This window comes from Mustela nivalis (genome assembly GCF_964662115.1).
Source record: "Mustela nivalis genome assembly, chromosome: 10".
Taxonomy (NCBI): domain Eukaryota; kingdom Metazoa; phylum Chordata; class Mammalia; order Carnivora; family Mustelidae; genus Mustela; species Mustela nivalis.
In genome coordinates this window covers 12,055,477-12,082,996 of record NC_139029.1, presented here as the reverse complement: position 1 = coordinate 12,082,996, position 27,520 = coordinate 12,055,477, and the positions used below count along the sequence as shown (strand labels likewise).

The following is a 27,520-nucleotide window of genomic DNA, read 5'->3' as shown; positions in this document are numbered from 1 at the left end:
CACTGAAATGGAGGCAGCATAGGGGCCAGCCTGCGGTGGGGAGACTAGGGTCTGGACCGGGTTTTGGAATGTGCTGGGCCTGTGGCTGAGTGCACAGTAAGCTGCTGTCAAGGGCATGCCTCCTTTGCAGGCCCAGGGTTCAGACAGGGAGGGATGGAGGATTCCAGAAGCCTGTGCAGGAGGTGGTCAGCAGGCTTGGGCCTTTGGGGCTGAAGCTGGGAAGTGACTGTCCTTGGTCGATGACCCAGTTAGCTCCAAAGTGCTCCTCCGAGCCCCAAACCCATCTGTCTGGCCCCTGTCTGACCTGGCTCTTAGCTGGTGACCTGAGCTAGCGGGAGGCCTGAGGACGGGCGGGCAGTATCTTTTCTCCGGGTCCCTGGCCAGGTGGACGCTCTCCAGGCACTTAAGTGTGCCATCTCTGAACATGCTCTCACATCCCTCCTGGAAGACCCTGGCCGCCCTGGCCCCAGTCCTCCGGGCTGTAGACCCCTCCAGCAGCCGAGCCCTGCCAGCTGTCTCAGGTCCCCGAGGCCCATCGAGCCGTCCCCTCAGAGTCTCCCACGAGCAGTAAGGGGGCTTGCAGATGTCCTTAGGACCACAGCCTTGCCTTTCCACCCCAAAGCCCATCTCTTGCAGTCACCGTCTGCTGAGCGAGACCACAGGTCTCACCGGTGCCTTCTTAAGGACCATCTCCGTCCAGGGCTGGGTCCCGCCACGTCCTCCCCATCTGGTCCTATCTTTCCGATCGGTCCCCATGTCCTGTGGCTTCTGTCTGGAAACGCCTCACACGTCCAGCCTCTACGGCCCCCGCCCTGGGCTGGGCTGGGGCTGTCTCTCCCCCTCCCGCTGCCTGCCCTGTCCTCAGAAGCCGCTGGCAGACCCAGGCCTTCAGCTCTCTCTAGCCCCCGCCCTCAACAGCCCCGTTTCCAGATGATGTAACTGACGCTGGGGAGGGAAGCAGTGTCTCACAGCGGGACTATTGGGAGGGGGCCGGTGAGGCTGCTCTTTCCTGGTGTCTTCTGCAGGGCAGTACGGGACCCCATAGTCCTCACTGCCTGGCTGGGAGAGCTCCCCTCGGCTGCCATCACTTCCTGCGGCCCTGACCCCACTCCCCGGCCCCGCGGACACTTCCAGGGTAGAGATCAGGACAAGGTGACAGTAAACACATCGCCCTTTTTGAGAGCACTCACAGTTACCTATGACACAGGACATTTCCTGTCCCAACTGGGGGAGGGGACTGGTGCTGCTGTAACCCCCATTTAGCAGACGGGAAAACTGAGGCTCAGGAGATGAAACAAATCACTTGCCAGTGTAGGGCAGTGGCTCTGCTGAGGGCTTGAAGCCAGGCTGCCTGGCTGAATCCAGCTCTTCCCTTGATGAAACAAATCACTTGCCAGTGTAGGGCAGTGGCTCTGCTGAGGGCTTGGAGCCAGGCTGCCTGGCTGAATCCAGCTCTCCCCTTGCTAGGCCTGTGCCTGTGGGAACATTTTCTAGGCTCTCTGCTTTCACACTTGTACAATGGGGAAGGGAGTCGTGGGCCTCCCTCAGAGGGCTCTTAGGACAATGAGTTAGCAGGGGCGGAGCAGATCTGTGCCCGGTGTGCAGTAAATACTCAAAAACATTTGCTGCTTTTATTATCGGGAATTCCAGAACTGGGTTTAAAAATCTATGGCTGAACCCAAGGCCCATCCCCTTCGCCACTTCCCAGCTCTCGAAGGAAGTAAATGAAGTTTCCAGTCAACCTACTTGAATAGAGGAATGACTCTTCATGCGGGTCCACGCAGCCCTCGCCCAGCTCCGATCTAGAGGATCCCGGGCACTCACCCAGAGCCAGTGGGAAGAGGGACAGGGAAGGGAGGGGGCTTAGAGGTGGGTCTGCCGGACATTTGCTTGGGAAACAATAGTGCCCAGACCTGGCCCTCTGGACCCTGGGAGGCATCTAGGGTGGGAGGTGGAAGTTTGGTTTCCCCTCTCCCCCTCAGCACCCCAGACTCCTCTGTGGCTCTGGCTTGGATCCCAACCTGCCCCCTATCTCCTCCTCCTAGTCCTGAAAGCAGCCTTGCTCCCCAGAGCCTGTGGCCACGGCAACTGCCGAGGGCCAGTTCATACAGTGTGAGCCCAGAAGGCAGCTCCTCCACTCAGACTCCAAGACGAGCAATGAGCCGATCATTACCCACCCAGCAGGCATCATGAGCTGTGGGGAGGGCTTCGTGGCAGCCCTGAGTCTCGCCTCCCACCTACCCTGCCTGGGGTACCCCAGGGATTCTCAGACCAGCGGCCTCCCTCCACAGACCTAAGCTGTCTCCTGGACTGCCACATACTCAGGGCATGCGCTGGATCTGCCCGGGAGACGCACATCTCCCCATGGCCGTGCTGCACACAGGCAAGCGTCTCGAAAGAGGTTCTGCTGGTGCCTGCTTTCCCGCTAGCATCCTCTACAGGCAGAGCTCTGTTTCTTCCTTCTGCTCAGGCCAATGGCAGCAACACCAGGTCTTTGAGGGGTACAGGCTCTGCCCGAAGCCCTCAGATCTCCCAAACCCCTTGGAGCCACAGACTTTTCTTCTTCCCAGGTCACAAGAGGCCCTTGACATTCCAATTATTGGTCCTGAGAATGTGCTCCTTTTTCTAGAGAGGAGCACAAGGCTGGGTGTCCAGAGGATAAGGTTCAGGAATCTGGTCTTAGAAAGCAGAGTTCCAGATCTCTAGAAATTCTAATTCTGGCCTGGCCTCATGGATGTGAGCTCAGTTCTGTCACACGAAGTAGGTTCTTTCCCCTGGGAGCTTTGACCAGCCCTGGGGGAGCTTCTTTTCAAGGGAAAGCTTGAGGAACTGGTCCCAGGAAGACTTCCCGGAGACTTGCTGCCCCAAGTCAACAGCCAGGGAGGGACAGAGCCAGACTGGAGATGGCCAGATGGCTTTAAAAAGCATCAGAAATAACACACTTAAGGAGAGACGTATAGGTCAATGGAACAGAATAGAGACTCCTGAAATAAATCCTCACACTTATAATCAATCGATTCTCAGCAAGGATGCCAACACAGTTCAGTGGGGGGAAAGAAGAGTGTTCAAAAACGGTGCAGGGATGACCAGACATCCACACGTAATTGATGGAGGCAGAGGGCTCCTCCACAGAATGCAGAAAAATTAACTCGAAATAGATGATAGTTTTCTGTCTCCTAGAGTGGTCAAAGAGTCTGCAAGAAGGCATAGGAGAAGAAGGTGGCTCCTACCCCTGCCATCGTGAAGAAGCAGGAGGCCAAGAAGGTAGTCATTCTCCTGCTTGACAGAAGGCCCAAGAATTCTGGCATCAGACAGAACATCCGGCCCTTGGGGACCTCACCGACTGTGTCAAATGACCCCGCTCCAGACTTTAGAAATGTCTAAAAGTGCCTCCTACGATTAACTAGTTCAGGACTGCCAAAGGGCTACTCCAGTGCTGGCCCACAGATTCAAATTGGAGACAAAGCCAGAGAAGAAGCAGAGATTGCTGACCCGGGCTGAGAAGAAAGCTGACGGCAAAAGGGAGGTCCCCACTAAGAGGCCACCTGTCCTCCCAGCTGGGGTTAACATGGTCACCACCTTGGTGTAAAACAAGAAGGCTCAGCTGGTAGTGATTGGACCTGCTACGGATCCCACTGAGCTGGGTGTCTTTCTGCGTGCCCAGTGTTGTAAGATGGGGGTTCCCGACTTCATCGTCTGGCAGAAGGCCAGGCTGGGGGGTGTCTGATCCACAGAAAGGCCTGCACCACTGTTGTCTTCACACAGGTTAACTGGAAAGGCCGAGGAGCTCCGGTTAAGCTGGTGGAAGCCATCGGGACTGATTACAATGACAGATATGATGAGATCCACCGTCACTGGGAGGCAATGGCCTGGGTCCAAAGTCAGTGGCTCTCATTGCCAAGTTGGAAAAGCTAGAGGCCACCAAAGGACTGGCCACCAATCTGGACTGAGTGGACGCTGTTGAATTTTCTGTACATAAAAGTAATAAAAAGTTATCTTTCGGGCAGTGTCAGAAAAAGGAAGGAAGGAAGGACTGACGGACAGACGGAGGGAAGGAAGGAAGAAAGAAACCGTAAAACTGAATGTTAGAGTTTTAAACTATTAAAACTCTTAGGAGAAAAACAGGAGTAAATTGTGACCTTGGGTCAGGCAAAGCCTCCTCAGCTAGGACACTAAAAGCACCAGCAACAGAAAATAAATGCAGGGAGTGAACTTCCTCCAAAGGAAACCCTTTCATCCTTCAAAGGACACCGGTAAGAAAGGGAAAAGATAACTCACAAAAGGGGAAAAGATATGCAAATGTTACATCTGATAAGGCCTTTCTATCTGAAATAAAGAACGCGTGCAGCTTAATGATGAAAATCACCTAGTTGAAATGCTCCTGCGATCTGAAGGCATTTCTGCAGAGAAGGTATCCAAAGGGCTCCAGAGCACATGAAAAGATGATCAACATCATTAGCCATTAGAGAAACACAAACCAAACCCACAAGGAGAACCAATTCACATCCACCAGGATGGCTGTAATCAACAAGACAGGCAGTGGGAATGGGAGTGGGTGACGGTCTGGAGAGATGGGGACCCCCAGGGTGCTGGAGCGAAAGCAAGATGGTGCCGCTGCCTGAGGTCCCTCTGAGGGTTAGACTCAGAGTTACTGTTCGGTCTAGCAATTCCACTCCTCGGCATACACCCAAGAGAGCTGAAACTATATGTTCACACAAAAACCTGCCCGTGAATGGAGCATTACTTGTAACAGCTGAAAAGTGCAGATGTCCGTCAACTTGTGACTGTATAACAGAAATGTCGAGGGATGCCTGGGTAGCTCAGTCAGTTAAGCCGCTGCCGTTGGCTCAGGTCATGATCCCAGGGTCCTGGGATCGAGTCCTGCCTTGGGCTCCTTGCTCGGCAGGGAGCCTGCTTGTGCTCTCTCTCTCTTTCTCTCTGACAAATAAATAAATAAAATCTTTAAAAAAAAGAGAAAAAAAGAAAGAAATGTCGTGTAGTGTACAATGGAATAGCACTCAGCCATAAAAAGGAAAGAGGGACTGATGTGCATTCCAATATGGATGTAGCTTAAAAACCTTACACTAACTGAAAGAAGTCACAACAGCAACAAAGACCATGTATTATGTGATTTATATGAAATTCATATGAAATCCACAGAGATTATTATCCACAGAGATAGAAGGTAGATTGGTAAGTGTTGCTTGGGTGGCTCAGTTGGTTGGGCACCCGACTCGATTTTGGCTCAGGTCATGATCTCAGGGTTTTGGGATCAATCCCTGCATTGGGCTCTGCTGTGCTCAGTGTGGAGCCTGCTTGGAATTCCCACCCCCCCACTGCCCCACCCCTCCCCACCATTCATGCGTAGGCTCTCTCTTTCTCTAATAAATAAAAAAGAGAAAAAAGGAAAGTAGATTGGTGATTCTTAGCCTGGGGTGAGGGATATGGGATGGGGAGTCCTTGCTAACGGGTATAGATTTAGAAAATCTTCTAAAATTGGTTGCACAACTAAAAGTGTTTGCACAACTCTGTGAGTGTGCTAAAAACCATTAAATTGTACACTGTAAGCGAATTAATTATATGTTACATGAGTTATAGCTCAATAAAACAGTTTTTTAAAAAAGGAAGAAAAGCACCCAGATGCACTTAATAAAAATCCAGTAAAACATACTGAAAAAAATAAAAAGCAAGCTATGCAAAATTGATTAATAACTGCTTTCTGCAGGGGGACCTATCTCCTGGCCCCAGATCTGGTCTGGTTTGGTGCCATGAAGGCCTTGGGCTCCAAAATTCTACCTTTATCGGCCATCCTCATTTGGAAGCCTACACAAGAGACACAGGGATCACGAGAGAGCATTTTCTTAGTGCTTACTAATATGTCAATAATAGTCGAGCAGAATGGGTACACATGGAGGATGTCTTTGCCTTTGTTCTGCCGCTGTCTGGCTGGGTGTCTTTGGCAAGTTCCACACCTATCAGTTTCCTCATCTGGCAAAGAAATGGCAGCACCCATCTCCCGGAGCTTTAGAGATTATGTGATAGGTTAGTTTAGGAAGACCTTAGCCCGGTGTGCAGCAGGTTCATAAAGGCTCAGCACAGGGCACCCCATGCGCGTGGGAGTCAGATGGCAAAATCCTCTTCTGATGCTACCTCCTGGCTCAGCGACTACTGTGGGCCAAACTGTGTCCCGGAGAAAGATGTGTTGAAGTCCTAACCCCCAGCCCCTGCGAACGTGATCTTATTTGGGAAAAGGGTGTTTGCACATGTGACCAAGTTCCGATGAGGTCCTTGTACATCAGGGTGTGCCTTGATCTAATGCCTGGCGTCCCTAGGAGAGGGACGTGTGGACACAGAGATCCAGAGCACAGAGGGAAGCTGCTAGCCATCTCCCCTGATGGCACCTGAGCTCCACGAGGCAAAGGATTCCTCCTTCTCCACTGCGTCATCAGCACCTGGAACTGCACTTGGCCCTGGGAAGATGCTGAGTCAGACAGCGTGGGATTAGGTGCATGAATACCTCAAGTCCATGCACCCAGGCCTCACCTTCTTGGAAGGCCTTGTGGAGCATCTGTTCGAAATACCCCCCTTGCCCCAGGCTGGACCTGCCTCTGCTTTGCTCGACCACCCTCTGACACCCACAGGCTACAGTGGTCTCCTTGTTCTGTCTGCCTCCCCCCCCTTCCTGCCTGGTCTGGCCCACGAGGACCAGGAATTTTGTCTGGCTCATTACTGAAGCTCAATTCCATGATGTACAACAGCCCCTGGAATGTACTAGGTGCTCAATAAATGTCTGCTATATGAATGAACAAATGAAGGCTGGATGAATGAATCCTTGAGATTTGGAAGGCCTGCAACCGTCGAATCCATTTTAACAACAACAACAACAAAAAAAAAACCCTTCTGATGCTTTTACTAGAAAAACAGTTCAGTACTGGACTTGTCCATGTCACAAGTGGGCACTGACCTGGATTTGGACCCAGGGTTGCTGGGCTCCAAGGGTGCTCCTTTTAGAAGGTTTGAGCAGCAAGGGTCCCAGGGTCGAAGTGGATGAGCGGTGCCCACAGGGCCTGGGGCACAGGAACCCTCTGAATTTTTGAGTGCCACGTGTTCCTGGTCAGGGCTCGGTCTCATAGAGACCCCACCCCCTGCTATCTTGTTTCTGCATAATCCCACCTCGTCACCCCCATGCTTGTTTGACCTTGTGTTATTAATGGCCTTTGTGTCAAAGGTAGGGATGTGTCCCTTGGGAGCTCAGAGCTGCTGTTAGGTGCACCAGCTCTGGGCTCGGGGTGACCTGGAGGACACTTGGGGGATCCCCTTAGCCTGCAGAGCCTCCTCCCTTCTGTGAAATGGAATGACGGTGCCTGTCTCGGGGGACACTCGTGAAGGTTGTGTGATCAACAGTGTGGCGGCCACGCAGCCTGTGCTTGATGGAAAGTGGCCTAGATTTTTCGCTGCCGGTTGAGAGGGCCCCCTCGGGGGCAGGCCTGTATGGTGAGGGGGGCAGAGAAACCTTGGCTCTTGGCCTCCTGGCGGAACCAGGAGAGCAGCGTCTCTCGGCACTGGCGGGGGTGGGAAGTGTGGGTTCCCACTTAATTGATTGTAACATCGCACCCCGAACATGCTCCCCGCATAACCTGCACCCCCGAGAAGAGCCTCGGCAATCCTTCCGTGACTGTGTATAATGTGTTCCTGGGGCCCAGCACGCAACTTTCAAATTGGCTTACAATTTATCTGCAGCTCGGATAAAAACATTTTAATGACTGTGTGCGGCACGAACCCTCGGTGTCACCCACGGGGCTCCCAAATGTCTTTTCCCACCACATAGCGGGGATGTTATAGGCGTGAAATTACAGCCGCTCTCACATTTTGATCTGCACCCCGAGGCCCGTGGAAACTGCGCGGTAGAATGTGCTAGATGCAGATTGAGTGGCAGAAGATGGGAGGCTCGGGAGCACAACTGTGCTGGGCTGGGGATGCGTGCGGGGGCTGTGGGACGGGCCTCGTTTCTCGTCTCCCTTTCCCCCACTGACTTAGGAAGTTTCCCTTGACTCTCAGATCAAGAAGGAAGCTGTCTTGCCCCATGGTTGGTGGCCACAGTCCTCAGAGTCCGTTGTCGGTCAAAGGAGACCCCAGCTTTCAACGGCCTCCCGTTGCTTGGAGGGAGCGTGTTGGTGCCTGCGTGTGTGGTTGAGTGTGTGTGTGCGTGCGTGGGCGTGTGTGCGATGAGCATGTATGCCATGTCACAGGCCAAGGCAAGGAGCAGGTTATAGAGCTTCATGCCTGCCCTGAAATATATTCAAAGGAGTAGGTCCGGGAGGGGGAGGCAGAGTCACGTAATTTTCAAGTCTTTCTAACCGTGCCTGATGTGTAACTGGCATGGTCCCTATTTGTCGTGAGAGAGGTTATTCGCTGAGCCCTCGGAAGGTGCCGGGCGCTGGGCTCAGGGAACTCTGTCCTGGGGATCATCTCACGGAATGGCCCCACCTTGGCCAAGCCACTTCTTTTCTGAGACTGGGTCTGGGCGACAGGTGCCGTGAGGTCATGGCTCCCAGGCTGATGTGGGCTGCTGGAGCACAGGAGCTGCACAGGGGACTCACCCTCACAGTCAGACCCCTGTCTCTCCCAGAACACCCCACCCCCCAACCTTTGGGTCTCGGTGAGCCACAGAAGGCATGCCGCTCTGCTGCTATGGGACGGGGACGGCCACAGCCCTGCAGGCCCAAGCAAGTCCTTTCCCTTCCCTGAGACTCAGCCTCCATCTGTGAGTTGGGGATGGCAGCAATCCCGACCCAGAGGGGCTGTTGTCAGCCTCAGGGGACATGCTCTACTGAAAGCACTCTGGACCTGGTGGAACCAGCGGAATGCAGGTGCGGCCGTCATTAGCCAAGCTGGGGTCTGTCCTCACTCCTCCCCTCAGCAGGAGGCCAGGAAGAGGGGGCAGGCAGAGGGATGCGCTTCCCAGAACCAGGGCAGAGCTGGGTCCCTGTGCAGGGACTCAGTGCACGAAGCTGTGGTTCTCAGACTGGCCTGAAGCTCCTCAGAGTCATGAATGGTCGATGAGACTCCCAGCTGCAAGAAACAAGTGATCGCAGCTGTGCCCAGGAGCACACAGGCCCGAGACAATGGTGCTAAAGAGGATAAAGTCCAACCTATGGAAATTTTTGGCTGCCTCATCTGGGCTAGGGGCTTTGCAAACATCACTCATTCATTCAAAGATTTATTATTTTAGAGAGAGAGTGCAGGGGATGGGGCAGAGGGAGAGAATCTCCTGTAGACCCCCTGCTAAACACAGAGCCGGATGTCAGGTTCCCCCAACCCTGAGATCATGACCTGAGCCGAAACCAAGGGTCGAACCCCTAACCAACTGAGCTACCCAGGTGCCCTGCAAACTTTATTCAAATAAAAAAATCCTTACGACTACTCTAAAAGGTAGCCCCCCTTGTCCCTATTTTACAGATGGGAAACTGAGGCCCAGAGAGGCTAATGAACACAATGATGGATCTGGGATTCTGCCCCAAACCTGTGTGTCCTTGTACAACAGGGATGTAACATCTCCTGGCTCATGGGGATGTCGTCAGGATTCCATGAGACAATGGGCAAGAAGCCAGAAGCTCACGCACTATCAGGCACAGGCTAAGGACGGACAGTGGCTATGATGTCGGCTCAGCTGCAGCTTTGGTGAGCACGGGAGGATCTGCCCCATCAGGGGACAGCTGGGCTGGGGCGATATAGCAAGCACAGTGACCTCTATGCAGTGGGTCCATCAGAGGATTGACCAAGATGGGTGAGTGCTCTTTCAGTAAGAAGCCTGCCCTCAGGTACCCTGAATCTCCAGAGGTCAGAGCCTTTCCCTGAGTCTGGGGCCACTGGGGGGTCCTAACCTCTCCCTGGTCTCCCCAACAGCCTCAGACTCATCAGCTCTCTACTCCATCCTACATGGCTGCCACCTTCTGTCGGGAAGAGCCCAGAAGCTCACAGCTTCTTGCTGCCCAGACAATGAGAATGGAGGAGAAAAGTCTTGGCCAGCTGTGCCACAGAAAGAGAGAGGAGCACACCGTCTTGCTCAGCCGGGACCATCAGGCTATCTGTGCAGTTCTGGTCAGTCCCACAAGATCTCTCTGGGCCTTGGGTTCATTGCCTGGCAGGAGGGATAACGGACTGACAGATGTCAGAGCTAGGAGGGGCCTAAGAACCATCTGGTTACAAGTCCTCCTTGAATGGAGGAGAAGACAGAAGCCATGGGGGGAGAGCAACCTGCTCAGGGAGCTTTGGTGAATTCATGAGGAAGGTGGGCTTCCTGGTGGAGGTGGCTTTTGAGGACTTGGTCCTTGCTCACATAGAGAGAAGCCTCAGCGGGAGTGTCTCTACTGTTTCCAGGGGTGCAACAGCTGGTGTGAGAAGCAAGATGCCTGGCTTCTGGCCCCAGCACTGGGCTGCTATCCCAGGAGGATTTTGTGATCCTGGCTGTGTGACCCTAGGCAGGTTGCTTGCTTTCTCTGTGCCTCCATATCTGTGTCTGCAGAAAGGGGCTGATAATACTAGTACATACCCTCAGGTGGCTTGTGAGGACTGAATGACAGATATAACATGGGACGTATAGCCGGAAGACTCCAAGGGCCCTCCTTTGGCCCTCTGCCCAAACTAGCTGCCACCTCACCTGCAGACCCTCTATCCCATTACCCGTCTGATTTTCTGCCCAGGATTTGGCACTGTCCACGGCCTCTATGCGCGCTTTACGCTTGGCTCATGCACCCGATACAATTCCCCAAGGACCTTGTCCTATCAAAGGAGATACCCTTACCTAGCACATAGTAGATGCTCAAGAAATATCTGATGGATAGATGACTATGCACAGATCCCTCATCAGACTGGGAGCCCCTGGATGGTGCCCCCTGAGTTTTGTTCTTCACCAGATTCCCTGGGGTGACCAGCCCAGGGGCGGGCACCAAGAATGCTCCTTCGGTGAGGGGACGACTACAAGAGGGAAGTTTTCCTGGCACGGCCACCTCCCTGCAGCAGCCCAGCCCCCAGGAAGCCAGAACTTGCCATGTGTTGCTGCTGCCGGAATCAAAGTCCCTCTGGAGGTCTGGCCTTTGGAGGTTTTCAATTTCCCCAGAAGCGGTATCTTTCCATGGGGCCTTTATGCTTTCATTGATTGCCTGACTACGACAAGCTTTGTTTCCCTGGTAAGTATCATTTGATAAGAAGATCAGAGAACGCTGGAGCCCAGAATCAGGGCCAAGTCCCTGGACCACGGGCAGCGGAACTGGAGAGTGTGCCTGATGAGAACGTCAGCGCCGACAGAGGCTTCTGAGATCGCTGGGAGCAAAGCCCTTGTTTGACAGATGGAGAAAGTGAGGCTGGGGTGGGGACAGCCAGAGACAGGCACTCACATTACTATCCTCATCTTGCAGATGGAGAAATGGAGGCACAGATACAGGGTCAGACCCCAGGAGGCCCCACACGGAGTCCAGTGCACGCCCTCACCAATCACTTGATGTTTCCATGTTCCAGGAAAGGCCGAGGGAGGTCCAGGTTCAGGATCACTCTCTGTAGCTTTATGCACCGCCTCCCCCAGGGAGGATCCCAGATTGTCCTGTCCCCACAGGGGGACCCGCCACCCCTGCACTGTCCCCATGGGCATTTCTGTGAACTTAGCTCTTGGCTTCAGCCTGGAAAAATGCTCTCACAGCGGTCTTCACACTGCCCAGCCCCTCCCTCCCTGTTTGTCCTCACTGGGTCACAGGGCCCGGAGCTGGGGGTCCATGAATGATCCATCGAACCTTCATCCCACCCCTGCTTACAGGCGTGGACACTGAGGTCTGCGGCCCCTCGGGAAGCCCTCATTCCTCAGTCCTCTGTCAACTCCTCGTTTGTCCCAGTCAGGGTGTGGTCACCCTGGTCCAAAGTGCCCAGGCCATGAGGACCCAGGGACGAGGCCCGGCCCTGCTGTCCTGAGGGTGGGGGGTATCAGGGTTGGGAGAAGGGCTTCCTGAGAGGAAGTGGTAAGGCCACACCTGTCCTACCTTGGCAGGGCTGGTCTTCTCGCTCCTTGGAGGTGAGCGTGGGAAAGAAGAAGTTTCACGGCCTCCCAAGAGACACAGCAGCAGCTGGTTCCTGGGACAGCCCCTCCGTGCACGGGCGCACGCGTGCGCACACACACACACACACACACACACACACACACACAGCTCCTCACTGTGACCCCAGGGGCAGGGGGGGCTCTGCACTCACCCATGACGTTGAGGAAGATGTTGCCCGAAGCCAGGACCACCTTCTCTCTCGTGGCACGGTCATAGATACCCACGTGGCATTCATAGGGACCATTGTCTGAGATGCGGACCTCGGGCAGCCTGGGGGAATGAGAGGGGTGGGATGAGGGCCGGTCATAGGGCCCTGGAAAGCACAGCACCCCCACCACCCCCAAAAGAGTCCCCAAGACTCACCGTTCAGCCTTCTGGACTGACCACGTGCTCCAGCGCTAGGCTGAGGGGAGGGGGAGCAGCAACATTTATGGAGCACTGACTGTATGCCCGGCCCTGTGTTCGACACTTGGAGAGGTGAAGGTGTGTGTTTGGGGGGTGTTCAACCGGAGTTGTATCTGGGCTCTTTTCAGTGTCTGTGAGTTGCAAACAGTAATGGTGCCCCCCACCCAGAGGGCCCCAGGTATGCCCGGAGTGAGAGGCACCTGCTGTGTGGCCCAGGCTCAAAGCTGAGCCCTAGCAGGTCACCTCACTCCGCCCTTCACCTAGGATCCCTATTCCCACCTCGTAAATATGGAAACTGAGGCTCTAGAGGAGGCACAGATGTCCCCTCGTCCACCACCACCGATATGGCTAATAAGACCCAGGATGGGAATTTGAATTCCTCTTTAGATACTGAGTTCCTGTCCCTTTGGGTCCAGCCTTGGGGGCTTGAGAAGAAACACTAAACTTCTCATCTCCAAGGAGCCCCTGTCCCAGCAGATCAGCACTCCCAGTCCCTCAAAGGGTGAGCCTATCCGAGTACAAAGAAGGGAGGAGCTAGTTCTGCCTGGGGTCCTCAGGAGGGTGCAGTGGCCCGGAGGGACGCCGGCTAGACCATTGCTGCATCAGGGAAATCGCTGGGTCCTCTGGCAAGTTCCAACCTTCTCTGGACCTAATCATGCAGCCAAAGGGGAGGCTCTTTTGGCCACAACCCAGAGGCAGTGGGGTCTCTGCTTTTGGGTCTCAGGTTATCACACCGTAGCACAAAATACAAAGAAGCTCACAGTCACGGTTATAGTCAAGGTCACGGTCACGAAACACTAGCCACCAAAGTGGCCCCTCAGTCCCATCAGAAAGGGGCAGTAGGGGAAGGAGAGGGTGGTGGTAAAGGGCATAGGCTCTGCCTGTGGGTCCCGCCACCCCAAGGAGGGAGGTTCCTTCAATCCAGCTCTCTGCTCCCACCCTGACGTGAGCGTGTCCGCTCTCTACTCAGCCGACCACCTGCTCCCAACAGCTTCTGCTGCGCACTCCAACCTCAGAGGCACTCTCTTCTGGCAGGTCCCCGGCTCCTATCTTTGTCTCCCAGCTCCGTTCCCTCCTGCCTCCGTGTCCCCCCCACCTGAGCCCTCTGCCTGGGTTCCACGCTCTAGGCTCAGAGCAGAGCCCGCCACACATTAGCATAAACAAACACCTTCATTTACATAGAATACACAGAGGTTGACATCTGGTCTACTGACTGTCATAAAAGAACTGGGAGATCTGATGTTTTTCATCACGGAAACTTTGAAGGAAAGAGGCTGCCTTCCTTCCCTCCCCGCCCGCAGAAGAGCACCCTGTCAGCGGGAACAGCAGGGGACTGTGTCCCCTTGGGAGCTATTTTGTTTGCTTGTAACTCAGCTAGACTGGAAAAGCAGCCCCTCTATCGGGCATAGTTGCTGAGTGACAGTCACCTAGAGTGACATGTTTCGGTAACACTCACAGGTATCAGTTATACGGTAAGTGACTCGTGCAGGTGACATGTGTGCAGGTGACATGCTCAGGAGACAGTCCCCTAAAGAAAGAGGCTCAGGAGACACATGTAGCTGGCAGCCACCCAGGTAATGTAGAGGGAATGGTGACAGGGTTGGCACCCAGGTGGAAACGTGCAGGTAATTGCCATGCGGGTGGTGCACGCAGACATGTTTAGGGGAGAGCAACACAGGTGACATGTTTAGGTGCTATGCTGATGACATGCTCGGGGGACAGTAACATAAACAGTATGTTTGGGCTACTTGTGTTGGTGACACAGGGCAGGTGGTAGAAGACAGCTCAGGGGACACCTGGATTGGTGCTTTGAGAAGAAGGCAGCCTTCCCCTTAGGACTTTGTACAGACTTGGCTGTTCCTTCTCTGGGCTCCCTACCTCCTCCAACTGTCCCAGACCCGCTGGTGGACACTATGCTCCCTCTCCCCGACCACACTCAGTGGCCAAGTCCTGGGCTCTCCACCTCAAACCCATCCTGCCCTATAGGCACATCCCTCCTCTCCACCCCCCCCAACCACCACCTTTTCTCATTTGGAATGTGGGGCAGAGGTTTCCCTGGTTCTTCTGCCCCAGCTAATCTCCCTCCAAATCCATTCTGCAGGTCAAACCCAGATCTTTTCAAATGCAAATAGAATTAATGGCACTTCCTAACCTAAAGTCCTTCAGACTTCTCTCAGCTCTTGAAGATTTGTCCTGGCCAACAAAGCCCCCAGGGTTGCTCCCTGCCACATCTCCAGCACCTTTTAGCCTTGCCTCCAGCTCCAACAGTGTTCTTTCCATTCCTCTCATTGCCAAGTGCCTTCTTGAAAAGTCAACTTCATTTTGGAATCACTTTAGATTGACAGGAAAGTTGCCAGAGAATACAGCATTCCCATACATCCCTCACCCGATTTCCCTCATTACGAATGTCTTAAACCACCGTTGTACTTTGTCAGATGAAGAAGCCAACATTGATACATCACTATCAACTCAAGTCCAGACTCTTTCTGGATGTCCCTGGTTTTTCTGCCACTGTCCCTTTTCTGTTCCAGAACCCCACCCAGGACCCTTCAGAGGTGACCAAGGTACACTTAGCCCAGCGCCTTGTTTGATTCTGCACTCTTGCTTGCAATATTCTCTTTTCCTGGGAATGTTACATTTTCTTCCCCTGGCTGCCTCCTGCAAGTTTCAAAGGAATGGTCACTTTCTTAGTGACCGTCTGGACCTGGTGAGGGTGGTGGATGATGGCCCCGATGGCCCTGATGAAGAGCCTCCCTGTATCCACGTCTCTGGCCAATCACCTTGCAGTTCCTCCCATCTAGGGGTGGAGTCTCTTCCCATCTTGGCCTCTTGACTTTGACCAAAGGATGTGTAGGAGGGATGGTATGCACATTCCAAGCCGAAGTCTCACAAGATCTCTCTCTGTACCCCCTTGCTGCTCCCTTCCCCTCACTCCTGCTCTCTCTCCCTGCTTCCTCCCTGCGAACAAATCTCTGATGTAGACAAGCGCACACAGAGACATGGAGAGAGGGAGGTAGGTCCTAGATGGCCCAGCCATTCCAGCCAAGGTCAAATGCAAGAATGAACCTAGCTAACCCCTAGGCTCATGAGCAATAATAATTCATGGTCATTGTTTTAAACGGTCCAGGTTTGGGATGGCCTGTTATGAAGCAGTCATGAACCGATCCAGGAGAACTTGTCTAAATTGTCACTGATGACTTATGTCGGTGACTCTCTAACATCCTCCTCCCTTGCTGGGAAGGCGGGGTCAGCCTCTGGTTTACCAGCAGGTCCCACGACCATGTGTGGTGCTTATGGTCATGGTCTGTACTCAACAAACATTCAGTACCTGGGCGGAAACCTTCCAGAAGGCTGTGGAGTGAGCATGGACAACCCTATTTCCCTCTGTGCTGGAAAGCAGGTGCAGAGTCTCGTTCTTACCTGCAGACCCAGCAGCTTCCAGTGCACGGCTCGGATTTGGACCAAACGCCTCATCTGAGCTCGTGCGCTCAGTGCTAGCCTTCCAAAGTGGATTAAACAGCCTGGTGATCTCCTCTCCCCAGATCTGAGTGGCATTGATCTGCGTGCTGGATAAAAGGCCTTGCACAGAGAGTGGGGCCCTGAGGGGCTGGAGCAAGAAGACCAGCTCTCATCAGCAATGGGCTCCGATCAATAAACTATTAATAACTGCAAAGGTTTCTGGCAAAATCAGTGTAATGCAGTTTAGTGGCTGGAGTTTACCAACACTGACAGTGGCTCTGAAGGGCATGTAATTGTGTTTTTGAAAAACTAGACACAGAGATGGGGGGGGGGGCACCAGCTGTCCCCATGGCCTCTGTGGCTCAGGTTAGGCCATGCAAGGGCTGCTTGCTGTGGCTTCTGCCAGACCCAGGGCCAGCACTAGTGTGTAAGCCCACTCTGTGCTACGTCCCATGTTGAGTCTTGGGGGTGAGAAGCCAATACAGAGATGCCAAGGGTTTGGTTCCTGCCCCCGTGCCTTTGCCCAGACTATTATCTCTGCCTGGACCCCTCTTCCTTTCTTGTCTACATGGCCAGCCTCTAGCCAGCTTTCAAAGCCTATCCAGTGATCCTCTGCCTGTGCTCCCGCCCCATCAGAGGTTGACAAGGCGACAGAGAGTAATCCAGGAGTTTAGCTCAGAACCAATGGGGCATCACGGTCCAATGGACTAGAATCCCCTGTATAATAGCAATCCTATGTACATAACATGACCAAGATCAGAGAGGAAGAAGGTGGGTGCCATCACCTGAAAACAAGCCTGGCAGATGCCAGAGCTGGAGAATTGTCTCTGGGTCCCATCGCCCCCAACTCCCCCACCCCCACTGCTCCCAGGATCTTCTTTCACCAATAGGCAGGTGAATTTGAGCGTTCCGGTACCAGAATTTGCTTCCCCGCTCTAGAGCGCATTTCTATTCTGAGCCCCACCGCTGTCCAGGTAATGAGAGCCATCTGCTTCCTCCCTGCTGGGAGAAACAGGATGGCCTTTTATTTTCCTAAATTTCCTTCCTCCAGCTTCCGGTGGGCCCCCTCAATTCCGCTGACTGCAGTTCCCAAGCAAGTTGGGTTCACATTCTCCATGCCTGACCCGACTTCACAGCCTCCGCTCGCCTCTCCTTTCGTGGCTTTGTCTCTCCACTGGGAAGAGTCCCATATTTGCACAGAATGGAGGTGGTAGACTCAGGAACGGGGTGGGCAGGACAGGGAGGAAACAGAATGCGACTTCAAGTTTCCCTTGCTGTATTGTTAGGGAATCAGGTGATCCAGTGAGACACATGTGCAGATATCAGAAAACTAAATGAATGAACGAGACCTGTACACTCAGAACAGAGGCTGGTGCAGGGTAGATGCTTGTCGGTTTCTTCCCCTCACACCATTATATGATTACATTTTTAAACATTAAGCACTAGAAGCACCAGGCGCTGTCTGCACTGACTACGACTACCTAGACAAGAAGACAGGGCAACACTTTTAAACAGCAACATTGTAACACTATAAAACATCCTTTCTATCCAGTATGCCTACATGTCTCTATACTTCTTGGAAGAAGTCGACTGGACGCTAATGAGGTTGCCCTAGGATCAAGGTCATCTTGACGAACTCCAGTCTTATCCTACCACATCTTATGGCTAGTACCGTGTGTTAGGTCTGGTTGTCCCTCTACTTCATACAGGTCTCTGGGATCCTCGCTTCTCAAAGGAATTTTTTGTTTGTTTGTTTATAACTTTGTCGAAGTATGATTGACAAACAAACTGTGCACAAAGTTTACACATTTGATGGCTTTTGACATAGGGAGGTATCACTGAGGCCATTGCCATGATCAAGCTCATGAACATATCTGTCATCCCCTCCCCAGGTTTCCTGGTGTCCATTTGTAATCCCCCAGCCCCCCAACCCCTGATCTGCTTTCTGTGTCTGTAGATCACATCTCGTAGGATTTCAGGTAAAGTGATTTTTTTCTATGAGGAAAGCGTGCGTGGCATTTAGGTATGTGCTTCTAACCCTCTTTCCTTCTCATCTCTCAGGAGAGAGGAAGTTGCAGGACAGGTGACAAGACACCTGCTCTTTTCCTTTTCTCCCGTCGGCCCATTCTGCTCTGTCCGCAACCTCGCCACCTGTATTCTTTCTTGCCACCCCTCCCTGCCGGATGCCCATCCTCCAGGCCATCCACTCCCTACCCTCCTGCCAGAGTGACCTTATCATAGTGCGATCTGGCAGGTCCTTTTCCGACTTAGAACCTTCCCTGAGCTTCCATCCACTAGAGGATGAAGCTCAAACTCAGTGACACCGAGACCATTTCTGATCTGGCCCCAGAAAGGAAGGAAGAGGGCTGGAGGCATGAAAGGGGCGTGTGGCCTCACATCTTTTGCCAAAATTCAACAATCAAATAAGAAGAGCTGTCAGAACCAAACTTCTATAATATGCCCTATTTAAAAAGCATTTTGTAATTCAGATGTCTTCATTTATATATACACAGTACCTCATTCTGGGCTAATGGAGAAGATTCAGGTAGCGATTGGTCCTGTGAGGCTTTGCTTTAATGAAGAGAGGAGAGATCCTTTTCATTTGTGTAACCATTGTTTGCATGGAAACAGAGCTTCTGAAGGGCTGGGAAATCGTTCCTTCTTGCAAGTAGGTTAAACACACCCCCCTGCAATCTTATTAGCCTAGTGCTTGCTCTCATCCCCGCTGGAAAGATCTCAAGTGGGAAGTAATGAAGTTTTACTGTTTGTGCATCTGTCATGCCTTTCTGATTGGCTGCACAGCCCCCAGGGCCCAGATCTTTTTCTCTCCCTCCCTCAAACACCTGCTTATTCTCCAAGTTCAGGGTTATGCTCCCGCAACGCAGGGGTAACTATTGCAGCATACCGGATCCATCTCTACAGAGCCCTGAGGCAGGGCTGAAAAAAAAAAAAAAGGCCATAAAGTCTCTGGCAGCCGTGGGTGCTATTGGGATGTTTGCTAATAAGACACTTGGAAAAGGTTTGCTGCCCTCTGGGAAAGGCAGTGCAGGAATTGGCTCTGCCCCCTCCCTTACACCTAAGCCATTTGCAGAACCTGCCTGGGAGTCCGTGGCCAGTTTAGGTCTGTTTGTTTGACCAGTGGCCCAGGTGTGCACCTGTTCAGCCAGCTCCGGCTGCTACCCTTTCCTAGTTGCCCTTGATCCTTCTGACTTTCCCCTCACAGCCCTGGGGGCTGCATGAATCCCCCCCACCCCCACCCCAGAACTAGGAAATGGACTGGCTACCAGGGATAGCATTTGTGGCAACTGGCCAACCTGGGACAGTTACCAGGGAGAGATGGAGAAAGGGCCTTGTCTTGGGTTGGGATCCTCTTCTGGAGACTTTGGGAGGATACATGGGTACAGACCTCAAATTTGAATGTACTCAATTGCCCAGGATCTGGTTGAGATGCAGATTTGAGTAGGTCTGCACAGAGCCTGAGAGTTTCTAACAAGCTCCCAGGTGATGCTGTTGCTACCGGCCAGCAAACTCCATCTCGGGTTCTCAGTCCTTCTCCCTCCCCTGTAGATCCATCCATCTGTTTGACCCTGCCCTCCCCCACCAGACACACTGGGTGGTCCCCTCCCATTGGCTTCACCAAACCCCAGATAGCAAGCGTAGAGCTTGGAAATCCTTGACACATGCGTGTTCCTAGTGAATACCATTGAGTAGAAATGATCAGAGAAGAGATTTTGCCACTCTTTAAAGCACCAGGGGCTGCCAAAAAGCTGGCCACACACAGAGCGTGGCCTCCATCCCTCTCACTCTGCTCTGACTCAGTGCCGAATCTCTCTCTGCCCTCCTGAACCAGCCCCTGCATCTCTTCCCTGTCTTCCAGCTTCTGAAAGAGATGATGGCTTTCCTGGTCCCCCGGGAGGTGAGTCTAAACTCAAGGTCATCCCGGAAGGTGCAACCCAGACCCTAGACCGAGATCAAGAGCAAGTGGGGTCCCATGCTACCCGGTGGGAACTTGGCTAATGTGGCCGGAAGTGATAAGGCCTGAGCCATCCATCATGAATACATTTGAGGGGGGAGAGAAGTTACAACCCCAGTGGGATGGGGATGAACATTCTGAAACTCGGGAGCAATGCCCTTGCCTCTTTTGGGTCGATTTCTGGAGTTTCTCCTCCAGCGAGCCCTTGATAGGCGCAGACTGCCGAGATGTTTCCCTTGGGCAGGTGTGGGGGGCCACAGGGACTGCGTACTCAGAGATGCTGGTGGAGGAAGGAGACTCTTGCTCAAACTAAGGGGATCGTCCCATGTGCACAGAATGTACATGGAGGAGGCTGGCGCTTTGTTCCTTTAATATCGGATTTCTCAATCCAGCCTGGTCGCTTAACCAGAGCGACCAACTAGTCCTGGTTTGTGCAAGACTTTCACCATTTCAGCACTGACATTCCCAAGCTCCAGAAGCCCTTCAGCTCCAGGCCAATCAGGCTACGGCTCACCTTCTCTTTGACAAATGAGAAAACTAAAGAGAGAGGAGAGATCTGCCCTAGGCCAGACAGCAGTCAGCGGCAGATCAAGGATGGAGAGGCCAGGCTACCTGTGTCGGCTGATCCAGAGAGGGACCTGGGCAACAGGCTATACCAACGGTCCCCCACATGGGTGCCTTGAGGATTGTAGGAGCCTTACAGACCCCTCACCTGGGGCCCATAGGGGCGGCCCCTGAACTGTGGCTGCTTTGAACCCGAGGCCTCAGTGAATCGGGAACTCCATGAGCCTGAACTCCCTGGTGCTCTTTTCACAAGACAAAGCTTGAGAGTTTGGGTCCAACTGCTCCTGCCCCCAACCGAACAGGGGAAGGACCTGTCAGAATTGCTCCTTGGGGCAGGAAGCCTCCAGCTGCCCCCCAACCCCTTCCAGCCACTCCCCACCCCAGGGGAGCCAGTCAAGGGTCCAGTCAGCCTAAATGTGGGGACATTTGAGTGGCACACTTAGGGGTGAACAGGCTGTCTCTAATTAGGGGCCTCGGGGACTTGGAGGGAAAGGGAGGGAGCTCTGGGCAGGAGGCCTAGGGCTGCTAGAAAAGCCCCTTAGCTAAGGGCCTACCTAGCCTGTGTCTTGGCACTGAGAGTTTCATTACCTTCTTCCTTATGTGTTTTTCCCCTTTCTTTCCAGAAACTGCCTGAACTCTTTTTTTTTTTTTTTTCCAGGGCCTTTGAAAAGCCATTAGTGAATTTCATCCCCCTTTCAATCTGAAAATGGTTTCCATCATAAAACCTCTCAGTGGGTGCAAAACATCTGTGGTTTCCAATCAAATGCAGGGCTGCTGGGTGGTGGGGGGGGGGGTTATGGGGAGGGGCGGCAAAGGAGGGGGAGAAGTTCCAGAACATGCCAGTCCCCTCCTGCCCTCTGGCTTCCCTCCACAGTCCCGGGAGTCTGGAGACCCAGCTCAGGCCCTGCCTGGCCCCAGAATCTGTGGGTTGGCAATTCTGGCCATGAGCTTTGGAGGTGGTATAACTGGGACCTAAGGGCTGTGGGTGTGTGGCCAGCCCCTCACTCTAGCGACAGTGAAGGGAGGGGACCCAGGTGAGGCCCCATTCTGCCCCTGCATTGCCTTTCCAAGGGGAGGGGTTTCTCTCCCACCGGCCCGCCCCTGAGCCGCACCCTCCGACGTTCTAGAACTTCATTCCCTTCCTCTGAGACTGGAGGTGCTCGCGGTCACGCCGACCCAGCTGAGGCTCCCAGGTCGGTGTGATGTCAGACAGGTCACTATCTTCCGCAGCTGGACTGTAGGAAGCCTTTGCTCTGAGGCTCACAGCGGGTCACTGTGCAAGGCCCCCTCATTCCTGCCTTGAGGAGTGCTCTGCACGCGGCAGCCGGGATCTCCCAGTGGGCGCCCTCGGGATGACCTGTCTCTGAGGTGGGAAAATATCTCTCAGAATCAGATTTGATCTTCCCATGTTGCGTTCTCAAACAAAAATCCACAGAGCCTAGCCTGGGATCCCTCGATCACCCATATCTGGGAAGTTAGTAATGAGCCCCTGGATGCTGACAGATCTGGGCTCACTGGCCCCGGCCGCTCTGGCCCTTGATGCCCGGTGGGTGGATGGTGGGGAGTTGGGGGGGCGGAGGTCACTGCCCCAGCCATCCTGGCCTTTCCCACCCTGTTCAGCTGCTACCCTGAGCTTCAGCCACAAGCCCACTCCCATCCCCCCTCCCGCTCCGTCCACCCCATTTTCCTGACTCTCTGGTCAGCTGCCTTCCCCTCCCCAGTCCTCCCCTTCTGACCAACCCCACACTCTCCCTCCCCTTCCTCTCATGGCCTCTCCTCCCCAGCCTCTTGCTGCTGCCATGGAAACCACTTCCTCCTCCAAGCCCTGATTGATCTGTTTCTCATGGTCTGGCATGCTCCAGGCAGGGTCTGGGTGGCGAGGGAGGCAGCAGTGGGAAGACCAAAAGGCTCAGGATGTCTCTTCCACCTGTCTTCACCCCATGCCATCCCAAGCGCAGCAGACACAGGGCATGGGACAGGTGCCGCCTGGAAAGACTGGACAATGGGAAACCAGAAACCAGGCTGCGGGCCAAAGGGACCTCAGACAGAGCAGTTAGAAGCAAGGAAGAAGGCTGGGGGCTCATGACTATGCCCGCTGCCTCCTTTCTATCCCTGTGGATGCTTCACTTTTTAACAGAAATCCCTGCCTCTCTGTCTTTGCCTCTCTTCTTGGCGGTGGTGAGAGTGGGCATCAGGAAGATCCTGAGTGTCTTGGAATCAGGACTGCCTTCAGTAGGAGCAGGAAGCCATAGAAAGTGGCCATTCCGGGGGTCTGCGCGCTTCCTGGCTCCAGTGATCACTCTGGTCTTGTTCGATGAACACGGCCGCACCCCAGAGACTGGGAGACTCTAGATCACGCATGCCTCATTCATCTCTGCATGTCAGTGGTTCATTGAGCACCTACTGTGTGCAAGACCCAGTGCCGGGCACTTTGCACACTCGTCTCTTTCAATCCTCACAGAAGCCCTTTGGAATAAAATAATAGTAATAGTAATAATAAAGCCTCTTGTGTGCCTGGTATTCCCAGTTTTATCATGCGGAAGTGAGTGATCTGGGACAAGTTATTCAGGATCTGTGCCTCAATTTCCCCACTTGTCAAGCTCAATCTTCACAACAACCCCATGAGCTAGGTATTAGTAGTATCATCCAAAATTCACAGATAAGGACACTGAGGCACAGGGATGTTGTTTAGAATTTGTTGATGCTCACTCAGCCAAAGGACATCAGCGCTGGGGCTCGAACCCTGGGAATGGGGCCCCAGAGTCAATGCCCTAAAGTCCCATGCTCATTGCCTTTCAAGGTGGGAGTGACACAGGTTTCTGCAAGGTCACTGGCCAACAGCAGGGCAGAAGGAAGCTCCTGCAGACTGGAACGAGAGGGGAGGGAGGAGCAGGACGAGTGAGTGCTCGAAAGAAAACAAGGCAGCCGACTGTGCAGCGGAGCAATGGTCTCGGCTCTGCACCTCCTGCTGGCTAGGCAGCGCCCAGCCTGGCTCTGCCTTCTGGGGACCGAGGGTGGAACCCTTCATCTGCAGGGACCCCATTTTTCCTGGAAGCGAAGTCCAGCAAGAACCTATCACATGGGTCCTTCTACTATGGGATTGGAGTGGCCCAGAGGCCCATACCTTCAACCACAGTTTGACAAAAGGATCAGAAAAAAGGCTCCGAGTCATGGTGCTTGACCCTGGGACAAGCAGGCGCCATACGGAGGCACTATAATTCAGAGAGGCTTTGTGGGCCAGGTCCCAGCCAGTCGGGCTCTCTGGCGTGGCTGTCAGTCAGCCCAGCCTCCTGCAGGGACCCAATTGGGGGAAATATCCTCAGAGTCCAAGATGGACTCAGCAGCCAGCAACGTCCTATCATTTGAGACCTGCCACCACCCAGCGAGATCAAAATGACAAACCTCTTTGCAGATTAGGAAACTGAGGCCCAGACAGGCCAAGCAATTTGGTGAAGGTCATGCGGCCGATGCCGGGAAGAGCGGGGCCGGGGTGCAGATCTGTCTGGTTCTGGGAGTCCAGCGAGAGGACAAAACCTGTGACAGCGGCCTGTGGCTCCGTCTCTCCTCTGGGATGGCCCCGGGGTCGCTCAGAGCAGGACCAATTACCCTGGTTGAGTAAAGCAAACCTGAACCTTCCCTGCAAACCTGCAGCTGGGCCTGGGGCCTTGCGGGAGGGCCGATCCCAACAGGTCAGCTGATGGGTGACCCGAGGCCGAACCCGATTCCTGCTGTTTCATCAAAGCTGAACTAAAAACAGCCTTTGCCCTGGCAGTGGAAAATTGAAACTCACAGCTCCCTCTTAAGGCTCTTAAACAGGTCAGCCCGCCAAAAGACCCAATCCTTCAGTCTGGGTTCTCTTAAAAAGTAGGGCAGGCCAATTATGTTTTACTGTCCTGAGCCATGTGGGGCTGAGTGTGGGGAAGGTCAGGCCAGGGCGCCTGGGGCTGCCGGCAGATGGGAGACAGAGGAGACAGCCAGCCTCTCCCATCAGCCTCTTTGTCAAAACAAAATTAAAACGCCCGGACTCTTGCTGGCACCGAGATCCCATCCAAGGTAATAGGTATTTATCTTAGCGGGTTCAGTTTTGGGCTCGATGCCATGGGGATGTGGAAACTGGAAGGTGTCTTGTTCCCTGCTCTGTCTCTTGCGCCAGTGCCGCGCCTGGCACCGAGAAGACATTCTAGAACAATCTCTCCATTCAGACCTTCATTCAGTGTACATATATGGAGTACCTCCTATGTGTCAGGGCCTGTCTGAGGTGCCAGGATCCCGCTGGGAACCATACAGAACCATGCAGTGTGAGCTTTAAAAAAAATAGCATGTCGGTGGCTATAGGTGTATGAAATAAAGACAGGCCAGGTTAGAGCATGCTGGGAGTGAAAGTAGGGGTTCAAATTTTAAATATTAAATTGCAGGGTGGTCGCGGGGGGCGACACTTGAGCAGAGACCGAAGGAGGGGAGTGAGCGAGCCGTGTGGACACTGGGGGGAAGAATGGATGCAGCCGACGACCGCTGAACCGACATTAAGCACCACAAATTCTGCCGAGCACGTTTACATTCATCATCTCCTTGTGAATTCCTTGGACCGACTTTATGAGATGAACGACGGGTATGTAAATTACCATTGAAGTAACAGAAGCTCAGAGACAAAGTCAAAGACAAAGTCTCCTCCTCATAGGCTTACCTTCTGTGTAAGGAAGTTAAACAATTCAACAGCTCCTCTCTTTCCATAGCAATAGAACCCCTGATAGCTGATCACATGGCTGCCTGAAATAAAAACTACATTTCCCAGCTACCCCCAGAGCAGGGGGGTGGTCATGTGACTATATTGCAGCCAATGGGATGGAAATAGAGGCGTTATATATAGAGTTCTGAAGGATCCTTAAGAGCAAGGGGGTGTGTCCTTCTCCTTCCACTTCCTGGTCCTCCTGGCTGGAACCTAGTCCCAACAGCTGGAGCTGAAGCAGCTTTCTTGGACTTTGAGGCAACCTTGAGAATGGAGGCCATGCACAGTGGAGCTTCAGGAGTGAAGGAGCCAGAATCCCTGATACTACAGAACAGCCCACATGCTCTGGACAGGCTACAGAGGCTCTCAGAAAAAAAGAAACTTTTATCTAGTTTAAGATACATTTACTTTGGGTTTTTGTTACATGTAGCCTAAATGAATACTAACTGATACAGTTTCAGACAACAGAAAGCAGATGGACTCTGGGGAACAGACAGAGGATTCCTTCCCTTAAATCCAGCCACCCCTGATGGCGGTAGATTGCTATAATTTGGAAATAAGTGGTAAAAAGGCCACATCATCAACTCTTTAAAGAAAAGCCAACAATAAAGATACAGATGTGCAATCTCCTAATTTTCAAAAGTTTGCCATTGATTTAATTTTTAAAATTTTAATTAAAAAAAAAATAAAAACCTCAGGATTGGCCACACCGAACTTGTTTAGTGGTTGGCTTTGGCCCATGTGCCCCCAGTTTGTGAGCAAGACGCCATCGGAGGAAGGACTTACAGGACAAACCTAAGTGAGTGGCAGAGCTAGGACTGTCAGACTTCAGCTAAGCCTGCCAGGAAGGACTTGGGGAGGCAGCCACCTACCTGACCACTTCCCGCAAGCCTTTCTGGGTTTGAGCTCCTGGAGTGGGCACTTGGATTTCCACCATGGCCGAACCAACATGGTGCTCAGCCAAAAACACACACACCCTTTCTCAGTGGACACAAGGCCCACAGAAGTGAGCAGTGACTTGGCAGCTTGGAGCATTTTAATGGACACATCACTCTCAACCAAAGTCTCTACCATCTGTTCATTGTGCTAATTGCCAGTGTAAAGAGGAGCTGTGTTCTTGGTGGTGGTGTTGGGAAAGTGAGAAAGAGAAATGGAGCCACTGTCCACCCACCTGTGAGGTTGGGGCAGGTGGGGACATGCAGAGATCTCCCCCACACCCACAGCAATATCATTCCATGGTTGGCCTGGCCCAGGACAGTGCCAGCAGCTGGGTGTGGGGTGACCCCCAATCCTGGTCTGGGAAGATGGATCTTCCCAGAGTGATAGAGTCAACATGCCTGCCCCCCAGCTCTGGAAAAGGCTTTGAATTTTCCAGGTGACCTGTCCTTGCACATTGTCCAGACCCACTGTCAGCAACTTTGAGAATACTATGGGCACCAAAGACAGCGGTGCTCAGGGCATGGACCCTGGAGCCTGGCTCTGAGTGCCAACTCCTCCACCGACCAACTGTGTGACTATGAGCAAGTTACACCACCACTCTGTGTCTCTGTTTTCCCACCTTAATATTCAGGACAATAATAGTACCTTTCCCGTGGGCTTTGGGTTTTCGGAGGGACTAAATGAGAGAGCACACAGGCAGAGAGAGCAGAGCCTGCCCCGAAGTTGCCTTTACGTTTTCATTCCCATCATCAGCACGGATGTTCATGCTGCTTGTCCCTCACTTGGCTCTCCTCTGCTGCTCCTTGAGAGGCCTGGGTAGGGATGCAGACTCATGCCCAGAGACCAGGTGGGAAAAGCATGTTCTGGAACACAGAGCCATGGGGGTGGGGGCAAGGAGAGAATGTGGCTGGGTGCCATTCTTCACACTCAAGACCAAACACTGGGGATTCATTTTCTCCAGTGGGTTTTGGATGTTCCAGGCTTTGTCCTGGCCTTGAGGTCTCTGGAATCTGGTGGTTCTGACTCTCAGAGCTAAGGAGTAGCTTCATGGCCAAAAGCACAGGTGGTGGCATCTGAAGGAGGTCCTCTGATGTCAAATCTCGGCTCTGCCACTTGGAAGCTCTGCGACCTTGGGCTGGTTGCTTACCTTCTCTGGGTTTCTGCCTCCTGATCTGTTAAAAGGACTAATATAATACCTGACCCCCAGGACTGCAGTGAGGGGTGTGATAATAGGAAATGAAAAGATGAAATGTTCTTTCCCTGTTCACAGACCCTGGAGGAGAGGGGTGGATGCCAGTTCTGAAAAAAGTGGGCATGAACAATACCACCACTGATTGAGAAAGCACTGGTTCCAAGCACCCACTTATT

The 27,520-nt window shown here is 53.2% G+C and overlaps 1 protein-coding gene and 1 pseudogene across 2 annotated transcripts in view; one reads left to right on the top strand and one right to left on the bottom strand.

Annotated features, from left to right (window-relative positions):
- Positions 1-27,520, bottom strand: part of IGSF21 (immunoglobin superfamily member 21) — a 232,699-nt gene that overhangs the window by 26,997 nt on the left and 178,182 nt on the right. Inside the window, exon 4 of the mRNA XM_082687603.1 lies at positions 12,238-12,356. Within this exon, the coding sequence (XP_082543729.1) occupies positions 12,238-12,356 (119 nt within the window). The remainder of the gene's footprint in view (positions 1-12,237; positions 12,357-27,520) is intronic.
- On the top strand, positions 2,190-3,950 carry LOC309841783 (large ribosomal subunit protein eL8 pseudogene; annotated as a pseudogene). The gene is made up of 2 exons: positions 2,190-2,251; positions 3,448-3,950. The product of its transcript is annotated as a large ribosomal subunit protein eL8 pseudogene (transcript).